General features: G+C 67.3%; 1 protein-coding gene across 5 annotated transcripts; it reads left to right on the top strand.

Annotated features, from left to right (window-relative positions):
- PLIN3 (perilipin 3) lies at positions 1–12,299 on the top strand. Of its 5 annotated transcripts, XM_062185152.1 has the most exons (9): positions 1–47; positions 1,034–1,116; positions 2,946–3,144; positions 3,252–3,334; positions 5,440–5,737; positions 6,915–7,114; positions 7,961–8,107; positions 9,691–10,036; positions 11,864–12,299. In XM_062185152.1, the coding sequence occupies exons 2-8, from the start codon at positions 1,051–1,053 to the stop codon at positions 10,033–10,035; spliced, it is 1,338 nt and encodes a 445-aa protein (XP_062041136.1). In that variant the 5' UTR covers positions 1–47; positions 1,034–1,050; the 3' UTR covers position 10,036; positions 11,864–12,299. The 5 variants fall into 5 exon arrangements, with proteins under 5 accessions (XP_062041136.1, XP_062041140.1, XP_062041138.1 ...); XM_062185156.1 differs by lacking the exon at positions 11,864–12,299 and having other exon boundaries at positions 7,961–8,083; positions 9,694–10,492; XM_062185154.1 differs by lacking the exon at positions 11,864–12,299 and having other exon boundaries at positions 7,961–8,083; positions 9,691–10,492.
- Positions 12,300–13,487: the final 1,188 nt, after the last annotated feature.

Below are 13,487 nucleotides of genomic sequence, written 5' to 3'. Positions count from 1 at the left end.
CCGGCGTGGGGAGGTGGCCTCGCTGTCCGGACGTCCCGCTGACCGCGGTGAGAGGCGGGGCCCCCCAAAGTGCGGGCGGGGGTCTGGCGGCCCAGGGCGGGAGGGGGCGGGGAGAACCCTCCGGGGTGGGGCGCGTTCGGGGCCCCGCGGCCTGGGGAGGGGTCTCCAGCCCACCGAGAGAGTCCCAAGTTGTGTAAGAGGCCCGGGCCGGAAGCCCTCTCCGGTCTGCGCCCGTGCGGGGGCCCGCGAGCCCCCGCCCCAGCTTTTGGCGCGGTCTGCAGAATGCGTGCTTTTTGGCAAACGCAGTTGAATTCCAAGTTTCCCGGCCCCGCCCCGCGCGGAATCCGCGCCCGCAGCCCCCACTCCGGGGGTCCCGGGGGCCGCCAGGGCCGGGGGGCGGGGACCCCGCGGTCCGGGGCTCCGGCGCTTCCCCCCGGTGGGTGTGGCCGCGGGTTGCGAAAGGGGGACCTGGGGTTACTCCGCTGTGTCTTGGGGCGCGGCTCTTACAGTTCCCTGAGTTGAGCCCGAGGACTTGGGGAGGGGCGCGGAGGGGGCGGGGCGGGAGCAGGGAGCGGCCCGCCTGGCCGCTGCCCATTGTGGATCAAGCTCTGAGCCCCGGGACGTGGGTGCAGCCCCCCCACGCCTGCCCGGCGCTCTGCGCGGGAGGTCAGCGGACGCCGTGCACCTACTGTGTGCAAAGCTGGGGTCCACTGCTCTCGGGGCGTGGAAGGAAGCCCCGCGCCGCACAGCCGGACAGGCAGGATGACCCCCGTGCCTGCGTCCTCTTCCCTGGCCTGGAAGGTGGGGCACCCGGGGCTCCAGCGCACCTGTGACTCACGTGGGGAGCCGAGGAGAGGCCCAGCCCGCCGTTAGGGGCGCCCTCTGCCCCGCGGTTCCAGCGTGGACTCCGAGGACAGAGAGGCCCAGCTCGCGGTCACAGGGTGCCTCCCGCCCCCTCCCCCGGTTCCAGCGTGGAGCCGACTTTCCCCTGGGGGGAGGGGCAGGGCCGCCTCTATGGTGCCGTCTCCTCCAGGGCCTGCCACATTGACCATGTCTGCCGACGGGACCGGGACCGATGCCAGCGCGCAAGGGACAGCGGAAGAGCTGGTGCCACAGGTGAGGGCCGGCTGGGGCCAGGAACCGCCCCTCCGGCCCCAGGCCAGGGAGGCTTCCCGGCCGGCCACTGCCCGGCACAGCTGGGGGCCCAGGTGTCTAGCTTTATATTTGTAGTTCTTAGGGAGCCGTATCTCCTGCCCACTGGTCACTCCCCCAATGCCAGCAGTGGGAGGGGGCTGGGAACTCCATGCCGGCTCCCACGTGGGGGGCTGGCACCCAGGGCCTCCCAGGGTGCACCAGCAGGGAGCTGCCCTTGGGGCCGGAATCCAAAATCCGCTTTGACACGAGGTGTGTGCGGCTCGGCTGATGGTGCCCCCGGGGTGTGTCAGTGGGGACTACACCATTCCCAGGTGTGGGAAATCGGCCTCTCGGGGCCCTCCCCTGCCTGGGTCGGGCACCTCCCCTCTGGAGGGTCCTTGGGGACCTCCTTTAGGGAAAGCCGGTCCCCGCCGCCGTTTGGCGGCTTGAGAGCCCGGCTCGGCCCACAGTGCTCCGTGGAATGGCTCACTGAGTGACAGCACCGTGTCAGAGCTGCACCTGTTGGTTCCCTCCCAGATGCTGGGGCAGGGGCCAGGCGCTCCCTCTGGGTCTCCCCGGGGCTGGCCGGGGCCCAAGCACTTCGGCCGTCACTGCTGCCCCCCAGCTGTGATGGCAGGGGGGCTGGCTCGGAGGCAGAGCAGCCGGGCCCCGAATGGGTGCTCCAGGGTGCGGCGCCGGCATCGCCAAGGGCACCCCGCTGCACCCAATGTAATTTCCATCACCCTAAGCGGTCACGTGGCGGTCGACATTGGGAGCGCAGGCCTGGACCGTACTTCCCATGGGGAGCCACATGGCCCACTCCCTCGTCCCACAGAGGCCACCTCTTCCAGGAAGCCCTCCCTGACCGCCCTGGCTGTTGTCGCCAGTGCACCTGGCACCTGTCTGCCCCCCGTGCTGTGTCTGCTCGTTCAGTGTCTGTACAGGGCCCCCAGCTCCGCTGTTGTAGCAAGAAAACCTCACGGGGACATGTCGGTTTACAAGTGTGTGCCAATAAAACTTTATTTAGAAAACCAGGCGGGCCGGCACCGTGGCTTAACAGGCTAATTCTCCGCCTTGCGGTGCTGGCACACCGGGTTCTAGTCCCGGTCGGGGCACCGGATTCTGTCCCGATTGCCCCTCTTCCAGGCCAGCTCTCTGCTGTGGCCCAAGTGCTTGGGCCCTGCACCCCATGGGAGACCAGGAGAAGCACCTGGCTCCTGCCATCAGATCAGCGCGGTGCGCCGGCCACAGCGCGCCAACCACGGTGGCCATTGGAGGGTGAACCAACGGCAAAGGAAGACCTTTCTCTCTGTCTCTCTCTCTCTGTCCACTCTGCCTGTCAAAAAAAAATTAAAAAAAAAAAAAAAAGACCAGGCGGCCGCGGAACGCTGCTTAGCCATGCCCAAGGGTGGGCTTTGGAAGTCCACGTGTGTCATCTCCACGGGCACCATGGGCGGAGACAGGAGGCAGCTGAGGGGCCGAGGGGGAGGCCGGGCTCAGGGGTGACGAGAATGTTCCGGAACAAGATAGCGGGGTGCGGGTGGTGCAGCCTTGGGAGGCTGCGTCGGGGCCCCGCGATCGGGGAGGCTGAACCGATGTCGTGAATCACATTCTCTGATTGGGAAAAAGCAGTACTGCAAGATCAAGGCGTGGGCGGTGGGCCCGGCGCTTCGGATGCCCGCGTCCCACCCCCAGGGCCTGGGCTCGCTGGCCACGTCCTGCCCGTGAGAGCCTGGCCGGCCGCCGTGAGGGCTGGAGCCCCGGGTCGCCTTCCTGGCCTCCAGCCCCCCTGAGCGGCTTCTCACCCCCAGCCGAGCGTGGTGGACCGCGTGGCCAGCCTGCCCCTCGTCAGCTCCACCTGCGACATGGTGACCGGCGCCTACGCCTCCACCAAGGAGAGCCACCCACGCGTGAAGACGGTGTGCGACGCGGCCGAGAAGGGCGTGAGGACCCTCGCGGCGGCCGCCGCCAGCGGGGCCCAGCCCATCTTGGCCAGGCTGGAGCCGCAGAGTAGGTGGTCTCCCCGCCCGCCGGCCGGCTCCACGGGTCGGCCCCAGACCCTCCCGCCGGCGCCCGGGGAGGCCACGGCACCGGTCCGTCTCGCTCCCTCTCCACAGTTGCGTCGGCCAGCGAGTACGCCCACCGGGGACTGGACAGGCTGGAGGGGAGTTTGCCAATCCTGCAGCAGCCCACGGAGAAGGTAAGGGGGTGGGCGCTGCTGACACGGCCCCTCCCCTCCCCGGCACCCCCTCCCCACCCGAACCCGTGGTGGCCCCCGAAGCCCTGTGTGCAGGAAGCACGCGCTCCCCGGCCCCTGGCTCTCCCTGCGCCCCCCCCCCCCCAGCACACGCACGACTTTCATCTCCATGCCGAGCGAGTGGACTGTGCCACCTCCGTCCACCTGCCCGTGGGCATTTGTGTGCTGCCGCCGTGAGCCCGCCCGCGCTTCGGCCGGCCCTGCTCACCGACAAGTCCGTGCCTCCGTTTCCCCCCGGAGGGGCCGGGGCCGAGCAGCCACATCTCTGCCACCTGTGGGTCTTCTGTGGTGCTCATGGGTCCCGACAGCCACTTGGCTCATCTGCTTGTTGTTTCCCCCCTTAAAGATTTTATTTGGAAGGCAGAGTGACAGACATTTCCCATGTGCTGGTTCACTCCCCAAGTGGCCTCAACGGCTGGGGCTGGGCCAGGACGGAGCCAGGAGCTGGGAGCCAGGAACGCGACCCAGGTCTCCCCAAGCGGGCGGCAGGGGCCCAGGTCCTTGGGTCTCCGCCGCTGCTTTTCCAGGCGGGAAGGGAAGTGGGGCGGCCGGGACCGGAAGCAGGCGCCGTGGCGCAGGCTGCGGGCGGAGCCGGTGGTGGCCACGGTGCCTCTGCCCCTTGGCTCTGAGCTGCTGAGCCCTGGGTGACACTGACACCTCCCAGCCCAGCCAAACACAACCCCACTAGGGCCCGGCTGGTGGCACAGCAAGGTAAGCCCCTGCCTGCAGTGTCGGCATCCTTTGTGGGCACCGGTTCGAGTCCCGGCTGCTCCACTTCCCATGCAGCTCCCTGCTGTGGCCTGGGAGGAGCAGAGGAGGACGGCCCAAGTGTTTGGGCCCCTGCACCTGCGTGGAAGACCCGGAGGAAGCTCCTGGTCAGACAAAGCCCTGGCCATTGCGGCCATCTGGGAGTGAACAGTGGGTGGAAGATCTCTCTCTCTCTCTCTTTCTGAAAAATTTTTTTTTTTTTGAAATTTTTTTTTGACAGGCAGAGTGGACAGTAGAGGGAGACAGAGAGAAAGGTCTTCCTTTTTGCCATTGGTTCACCCTCCAATGGCTGCCGCGGTAGGCGCGCTGCGGCCGGCGCACTGCACTGTTCCAATGGCAGGAGCCAGGTGCTTCTCCTGGTCTCCCATGGGGTGCAGGGCCCAAGCACTTGGGCCATCCTCCACTGCACTCCCTGGCCACAGCAGAGAGCTGGCCTGGAAGAGGGGCAACCGGGACAGGATCGGTGCCCCGACCGGGACTAGAACCCGGTGTGCCGGCGCCACAAGGCGGAGGATTAGCCCGTTAAGCCACGGCACCGGCCTTCTCTCTCTCTTTCAAATAAAGTCATGAAGGTAGAATAAAGACGGTAGGATGAGATGCGTGGCCCCACTTTTCTCCCTGCCGGACGGGGGCACCGAGGGCCTTCCTAGGGGCACATGAGCTTCCCCGGTGGTCTCGGGACGGCACCTGGCCCGTGTCCGATGTTTTAGCACGAGCTTCCAGAATCAGCCCCCAAAGTGCCCCATGTCTGAGATGCAGTCTCTCCTCCCCCTTCACTCCTGGGAATTCAAGCATTCACTCATTCATTCATTCACACGACAGAGAGCAAGACCACTCGTGTCTGATGCCACTCCCCACATGCCCACAGCAGACCAGAACGCCTTCCGGGTCTCCCCGTGGGTGGCAGGGACCCAGCTACCGGGGCCGTCACTGCCGCCTCCCAGGGGGTGCGTCAGCTCCGGGGCCACAGCCGGGGCGGCTCCAGGGTTCTCCGATGTGGGCCGCGGGGTGCTGATCACCAAGCCCCCAACGTGTTAATTCTCCAGGGCGCCACACTTCGCTCTGTAGCACCTGCTACCACGGAGCGGAGGCACAGGGACACAGGGACTGGCCTCAGGCCACACAGCAGGAAGCCGGGGACCAGGACTGGGGTGTGACCCCGGCCTGCCTGGTCTCAGCCTCACGGGGAGGTGGACTCCCTCCCTGGCGCCCCCTGGAGGCAGGGTGCAGAGGGCTCAAGCTTCCGGAGGGCTGGTAGAAATGCCAACTCCATCCCATAGGTGCTGGCGGACACCAAGGATCTTGTGTCATCCAAGGTGTCGGGGGCCCGGGAGATGGTGTCCAACACCGTGGCCAGTGCCAAGGACTCCGTGGCCACGCGGGTGACGGAGGCGGTGGACGCCACCCGCGGCGCCGTGCAGAGTGGTGTGGACAGGACCAGGTCTGTGGTGGCCAGCGGCGTGCACTCCGTCATGGACTCCCGCGTGGGCCAGATGGTGCTGAGCGGGGTGGACACGGTGCTAGGCAAGTCGGAGGCGTGGGTGGACAACCACCTGCCCATGACGGACGCCGAACTGGGTGAGTGTGGCCCCTGCCCTCTTCCACCACCCCGCCCTCACCAGCAGAGGGCGCCTGTGTGCACCTCTGCCCCCTGCCCCCTGCCTCCCAGCCAGAGTCTGGGTCCTCGCCCAGCCCTCGCCTGCCCTGCTCCGTCCTCCCCGCCTCTGGCTGGCTCTGCTGCGGCCACGCGGGCCTCCTGCCTCGCTGTGGAGGAGGTAGAAGGCAGCCAGCCCCAGGGACGTGTCCGTCAGGGTGCTGAGGGTCAGCAGGGAGGCCAAGGGCTCTGCCCGGCGACGTCATCCACCCAGAGACTCCGCCTCCAAACGTGGAAGTGGCTCGAAGTCCCGCCCTCTTCCCTGCCATTCACTCCAGACTGGGGGGGAGGGGGGTCTCAAGTCCCAGGAGGGCGGAGGCCGTGGCCCAGGTTGCCGGGGAGACTTTGCAAGGCTTGGGGGAGCCCCCAGGGAGGGTCTCCTGGTCTCTGTGGCTGGCGCCTGGCGCCCAGCTGCCCATGGTCTAGGGGTGGTCGTCAGCTCGGGACCTCTGAGTTTCCAAAGTGGGGTTCCCGGGGCTCCTCCCCGACCGTGAACCTGGCCCCTGCCGGGCCCCAGGCTCCAAGAGGGAGGTCTGGGGCTTGAGCACAGGGGAGCGGCGGCCCGGGGGGGGGGGGGATGGAGCTGGCTGAGCAGCCGGCCCAGGGCACCGCGGGCAGCCCCCGGCCTGGCCCAGGGCACCGCCCACCGCCCCCCGCCCCTGGCCTGGGGAGGCCTAACCGGGCGCGCCTCAGCGCCGGCCCCACTCCTCGTGGCTGGAAAGCAGCGTGGGCGGTAGTCAGCCCTCCAGTTTCCGGAACACACCCCCCCCCCCCCCCGCCTGCAGCCCTGCTCCCCGCGCCGCCCTGTGCGTGCGGGTCTCTGCACCTGCTGTCAGTTGTTCACAAGGGATCGGGGCATCTGGTGGCCCGGGGTCACACCGAGGGGCGTCCGCGAGGAGCATGCGTGGTGGTGCGCGTGGAGGCGGGCAGGACTGACCTCTCGCCCACCCAAGGCCACTGAGTCCCGCAAGGCTCCAATTCCCTGGTCCCACCATGCAGCCGGGGACGACTGAGGCAGGAGGGTCTTTGAACGGGGGAGACCGGGGCCGCACCGGAGCGGGGGAGGGGGCTCCCGCGAGTCCCACCGCGCCTTCCCCGCAGCCCGCATCGCCACATCCCTGGAGGGCTTCGACATGGCCTCGGTGCAGCAGCAGCGGCAGGAGCAGAGCTACTTCGTGCGCCTGGGCTCGCTCTCCGAGAGGCTGCGGCAGCGCGCGTACGAGCACTCGGTGGCCAAGCTGCGCGGCACCAGGCAGAGGGCGCAGGAGGCCCTGGGGCAGCTGGCGCAGGCGCTCAGCCTGGTGAGGCGGGGCGGGGCCGGTGCAGCGGGTGGGCGGGGCTTCAGCGGGAGGGGCCTGGGTGGACGGGGCGGGGCCCTGGGTGGGGGTGGGGCCAAGGAGCAGGGGCGGGGCCCGAGGTGGCAGCCTCAATTCTGCAGGGAGCCTTCCCATGCAAAGGCCCTGGTCTGGGCTCGCTGCAGCTCCTCACTCCCCGCCCCCACTCCCCCTCCCCGCTCACTGCCCCCTGCTCCCCACTCCCCTCCCCACCCCCACTCCCCACTCCGGTCTCCCCGGCCTCACTCCCTCCTCCCCACTCCGTCCACCTGGGCTCCCAGGGCTGCAGCTGCGACCTGGCCACAAAGTGTCACAGCCAAGGCGGCCTAAGGAGCGGGCTGTGCTGTCCGCGCCCCGCAGGCTGGACGGCGGAAGTCCAGGCCCTGGCGGCGCCCGCAGCTCCCGGAGCCCGGGTGCTCAGAGATGGTGGGACAGCTCCAGCGAGCCCAGTTAGCTGGGGCCGAACCCCCTGATCCCCCGGCTGGGTTTGTTTTCCGTTGTTCGCGTTTTCGTGGGCTTTGTGTGAAGACCCCTGGAGTTTCTGCACCCACGGAAACGTCTGACTTCACCCCTGCAGGAACCCCCCGGAGTCTGCAGGGGAGCTAGGCCCAGCATCAGGGCGCAGCCCGGCTGTCTCCCGAACGTGCCTCCTCGCCGCTCCCCTGTTTTTAAAAGATGTGTCTGTTTATTTGAGATGCAGCGTCAGAGAGAGGGGGAGAGGGAGAGGGAGAGAAGTCGGATTTTAAAAGGCGTGGGGGCCCTGGGCGCGCCCCCGGGAGCCCCTGCCCCTCACTGCCCCGCCCTCGGCCGCAGGTGGAGACCATGAAGCCCGGAGTGGACCAGAAGCTCACAGAGGGGCAGGAGCGGCTGCGGCAGCTGTGCGTGGGCTGGAGCCAGAGGCCGCTGCAGGGCCCGGAGGACCCGGCCGCACCGGAGGTGTCTGCGGGGGCGGGGCCCGAGGTGCCTGCGGGGGCGGGGCGTGACCTCGGGGCGGGGCCCCAAGGTTTCTGTGGGGGGGGCGGAGTGACCTGGGTGGGCGGGGCCCCACAGTCGCCCTTCCCCCACCACAACCACCACCACTCCTCCGCCTGCTGTCTGCCCTGGGGTAAGGGCATCCCCCCCAACCCCAGGACGCGGGGCCTGCCACCTGCGAGCTGGCTCTCCCCTCTCTGGCGTCTGGAACCCGGCTCCCCCAGCCCCAACGTCCCTTGGAACCCGCTCCCCGCCCGGGCCCTCGCAGCGCCGTCTGCCGCCCTGTCCCCTCCTCCCGTGCCGCCCTGCCAAGCTCTCTCTCGGTCCCCATGTCGCCTGCCACCTTCGCAGGACTGCACCGCCGGCGGGGTCCCCGCTGGGCGAGAGGCCGACCCCCTCCGTTCCCGGCCTGAGGGTGGGGTGCAGCGCCGGCGGGGTCCCCGCTGGGCGAGAGGCCGACCCCCTCTGTTCCCGGCCTGAGGGTGGAGTGCAGGACCCTGCGTGTTGTCAGGACCGGGCGAGTTGGGGCGGCGCCGGGGGCAGGGGACGAACACCTCCATCCCCCCGTCAGAGGGCCTGGGTTCAAGCTCTGGCCCCTCTGGCTCTGACCCTGGGGACAGCAGTGAGGGCCACGTGCTGGGGCCCCTGCACCCACGGGGGAGACCCGGGTGGAGCTCCCGGCTGCTGCCCTCGGCCTGGCCCAGCGCTGGCCGTTGGCGCATCTGGGCTGGGAACCAGTGGGTGGAAGACCTCTCTAGCTCTGCCTTTCAAAATAAGTGATTCTTGAAAGCGCAGATACAACGTAAAGCGCACAATTCGTCGGCCCTAAACCCACAGGGCGTCAGGATCCGCTTTGAACATTTCTTCCCCCAGAAAAAGCAGCCCCGACCCCAGGAGCTGTCACCCGCGGCCCCTGGCGAGCACGCGACCCCCTCCTGTCCCCATGTCCTGTCGCCGGAGCCGCACGCGGCGTGGCCTGGGTGTCCCGTGGTCCCTCCACACCACCGCGAGCTCAGAGCGCGCTGCTCCCAGTGTGCGTGCGTCCGTCCGTCTCCGGGCGTTGGGGTCCTTGGCACGTTTGGCTGCGCCCCGCGCCAGTCACGCACTGTCTGTCTGTGGGTAGATCCTTGCGCGCCTTGGGGGTCTGCATGTGGCGTGGCCGCTGTTGGCTTTGCCAGGCCGAGGAGCCGCCCGGCCATCTCCCGAGGTGGCTGCGCCGTCAGCGCACTGGGCCAGGGACCCCATCCGAGCTCCTCGTGTGGGTGCAGGGACCCAGGCTGTCTCCCAGGCGCACTAGCAGGCAGTGAGAAGCGCAGTGGCCGGGACTCCACCCAGGTGCTCCGATGGGGGATGCCCACGCGGCAGCTCGCCCTGCCGGCCCTGGCGCCGGTGAGGACACACACTGGGCCACAGGCCACCCCCGAGGCTGAGCGGCCTAGTCTGGAGCTCAGGGGGCCGATTCCGGAGCGGCCTCGGGGTTCTGCCCCTGGCGCGGCTCTTGCCCGGTTGAACCCCGGTGCCTAAGCCCCGCTGGCCGTGCGCTCGGCGCTGACCTCGCCCCCCACCCCCAGCAGGTGGAGTCGCAGGCACTGAGCATGTTCCGGGGCGTCACCCAGCAGCTGCAGTGCACCTGCGCCTCCCTGGCGGCCAGCATCCAGGGGCTGCCCAGCCAGGTGAAGGAGCAGGTGCAGCTGGCCCGCCGCCAGGTGGAGGACCTGCAGGCCACCTTCGCCGCCGTCCACTCCTTCCAGGACCTGTCCGGCAGCGTCCTGACCCAGAGCCGCGAGCGTGTGGCCAAGGCCCGCGAGGCCCTGGACCACATGATCGAGTACGTGGCCCACAACAGCCCCGTCACGTGGCTCGTGGGACCTTTCGCCCCGGGAATCGTGGAGAATGCCCCAGAAGAGAAGGCGTAGGGTGAGCGCAGAGGGTTCTGGAAGCTCCAGCCCAGCGGCTCCGGCAGTGACCTGGGGTTCCCCGGCCAGGGGCTCGCGTTGAACCTGCTTGTCCTCTTTGGTTTTCTCAAACGCCCTGTCCTAACCCTTCGTCTGAGTCGCTACCTTGGGAAGCCGAGGTGTCCCCCAGGCAGTCCCTGCCCCTCCGAACTCAGAGGGGGCTTGTGCTGAGCCTCACCCAAAAGACGTTTCTAGAACCTTCTAGAACGTTCCTTCAGGGATCTCACTGTCCGATCCCACTTCTTTTCCTTCATCAAGGCCCCCCGAGACCGGCCTTTAGCTAATGTACCCGGGCTTCCGGTGGGAGAAGCGGCCTCCCAGGGATGGGGTGGACGTGAGGCTGCGGAGGCCCTGCTGGCCAGCCCAGGTCGCCACCCCGCTGCTCACCTTTGCCTTAATAAATGTCACCTGCAGCTGAGCACAGGCTGTGTGTGTGTGTGTGCACGCACGTGTCCATGTTGCCATAACAATGCACCCCAGAGGAGCCGGGGTTGCGGCACAGCCGGTGAAGCCGCTGCCACGCTGGCGTCCCTACCAGAGTTCCAGTCCACGCGGGGGAGCCCCGGGTGGAGCCTCTGGCTCCTGGCTTTGTCCTGGCCCAGCCCTGGCTACTGCGGCCATTTGGGGGGTGACCCAGCGGATGGAAGACCTCTCTCTCTCTCTCTCTCTGTGTCTCCATCTCTCCCTCTTGGTCGCTCTGCCTTTCAAATAATTTTTTGTTTATTTGACAGAGTAGACAGACAGAGAAAGGTCTTCCGTTGGTTCACTCCCCAAATGGCCACTTTGGCTGGTGCTGTACCGATCTGAAGCCAGGAGCCAGGTGCTTCCTCCTGGTCTCCCATGGGGTGCAGGGGCCCAAGCACTCGGGCCATCCTCCACTGCCCTCCCGGGCCACAGCAGAGAGCTGGACTGGAAGAGGAGCAGCTAGGACTAGAACCCGGCACCCATGTGGCATGCCAGTGCCACAGGTGGAGTATTAACCGAGTGAGCCATGCCGCCGGCCCCTCAATTTTTTTTTTAAATACCTTAGACTGGGACTGGTAAACACAGCAGGACCCTCCTGTGGCTTGTGGTTCTGGGAGTTGAGGGTTCAAGTTCCAAGTGGCGGCCCCTCCCTCGCGGCCACAGGGTTCACAGGGTGGGGCTCTGTCAGCCTGCCCAGTAAGGGCACCGACCGCCACCTCTGAGATGCACGGACAGGGCGCCCAGCCGCTGGGGCACTCCCCAGAGGCCCTCAGTGACCGGAACTGGGCCAGGCCAGACCCAGGCACTGGGAACCCAACCCAGGGCTCGCATGGCTGAGCACCTGCTGCCCGCCCCCCGCCCCCCTGCCCCGGACCCGCATTGGTCGGGAGCCAGAGCTGGGTCTCAGAGCAGCTACTCCGACGACGTGGGACGCCGGCGTCACCCGTGAGCCCAGCACCGGTCCCCCCCTCCCCCCGCCAACCCCTCCAGGAGTGGAGGTTTGCGGATTCCACCTCCGGCCTCAGAGGAGGAAAGAGAAAGTGGCCGGCAGTTGGCAGTGGGGAAGTGAACCTTCCCGTTCCCTTCCAAGGCAGTGGAGCCGGGGCTGCGTTTGGGGGTCAGCCTGGCAGCGCTTAGCAAGACCCAGAGCGGACCCCCCGCCATGTCCTGGGAGCAAGACCCAGAGCGGACCCCCCCCATGTCCTGGGAGCAAGACCCAGAGCGGACCCCCCCCATGTCCTGGGAGCAAGACCCAGAGCGGACCCCCCCCCCCCCATGTCCTGGGAGATGTCCTCGAACTTCCCCTTCTCTGTCGCCACCCCAGGAAACACCTCTGGGGCCCCTCGGACTGGTGCCGTCTTCACCTCCAGGTGGGTAGGGAAGGAAACTGAGGCACGGGGCGGAGCTCCAAGACCTGCAGCCCCTCGGCTTGGAGGGGAGCAGTGGAAGGGACCGGGCCAGCCAGCGACGGGAGGAGGCGACAGCTGTGCTTAGCACACTGAGCCATGGACGGCCCCGGGCCACCAGTGCTGCCCCAAGGTGTGCCGGGGACGGCGTCAGGCTAAAGAGCCAGGCATCTGTGCCCGGGGTTGGTGAGCTGCGGTCTGGTGGCCGTGTCCGGCCCACTGCTTGACTTTGTAAATAAAGTTTTATTGAAACACGGATGTGTTCGTCTACAGACCTTACCAGTGGCTGCCGTCGCGTGCCTACAGTCAGCACAGATGGTGTCTTAATATTCACTGCCCCTCCCCCGGCGAGATGCAGGGCAGGTGCTTAGCCTGGCAATGAAGACGCCCGTTCCTACCCAGAGAGCCTGGGTTCGAGTCCCGGCTCTGGCCCCCTACACCAGCTCCCTGCTGATGGGCACTGTGGGAGATGGCAGGGACGGCTCAAGTCCTTGGGCCCCTGCACCCACGTGGGAGCCCCGGATGGAGCTCCTGGCTCCTGGCCCAGCCCTGGCTATTGCTGGCATGTGGGGAGTGAACCAGCAGATTCGAGCCCTTTCTCGGTCTTTGTCCTCTCTCTCTCTCTCTCTCTCTCTCTCTGACTCTCAAACACGGATTTCAAAATTGATTTGCCTCAAAATACACTCATTTTTTTCTGCGAGGTATCCGAGGGCCCCTCCCCTGTGGATGGCTCCCTGGCGTGGAGGTCATCTCGAAGCTCAGCCGGACCGCTGCGTCTCATTCACTGAATGGGGGCTGCTCCCTGGATGCCCAGCTGTTTCTTTGACCCTCAGTTTTTCTACCTGTAAAATGGGCACCCACCAAACTGGCCTGAGCCCAGGGCTTCCTCAAGTTGGAGATGGCAGGCCAAACCCAGGCGCTCCATCCGGGCCTCCCACGCGGGTGCAGGGCCCAAGGACCTGGGCCATCCTCCACTGCTCTCCCAGGCCACAGCAGAGAGCTGGATCGGAAGTGGAGCAGCTGGGACGTGAACCGGCGCCCACATGGGATTCCGGCACTGCAGGCGGTGGCTTTACCCACTAGGCCACAGTGCCGGCCCCTCCAAGGTGTTTGACAAGTGATTGTCTCGTAGGTACTTACAATCTTGTTTAAATTGTCATAAAAACACACAAAACACAAAACTTAACAGTTACGCCCTCATTGCCCTCCTTTTAGAACCTTCTCCCCTACCCACATGGAAGCTCCGTCCTCAGGAAGTGCTCCCTCCCCAACGCCCCCACTTCCTGTCTCTGGGGACCTGAGGGCTCCCGGGACCTCCTGGGAGCGGATCCTGCAGGCTGCGACCCTCTCTCCCTGAGCCTGCGGCCTCGGGGTCCCTCCACGCCCCAGCACCCCCTTCCTTCTAAAGACGGACCCCCACAGCCGCGAGGACGTGCCCGTTGTGTTCCCCCAGTCAGACAGCAGGTCCCCAGGCGTCCCCCGGCCATCCGAACGAACTGGACGTCCCCGTCTCCCGCACCGGGTTTCATGCACCTGCAGACG

This window comes from Lepus europaeus, unplaced genomic scaffold, assembly GCF_033115175.1.
Source record: "Lepus europaeus isolate LE1 unplaced genomic scaffold, mLepTim1.pri SCAFFOLD_286, whole genome shotgun sequence".
Taxonomy (NCBI): domain Eukaryota; kingdom Metazoa; phylum Chordata; class Mammalia; order Lagomorpha; family Leporidae; genus Lepus; species Lepus europaeus.
Note: the sequence above shows the minus strand (reverse complement) of the source record. Positions and strands in the feature narration are given on the sequence as shown.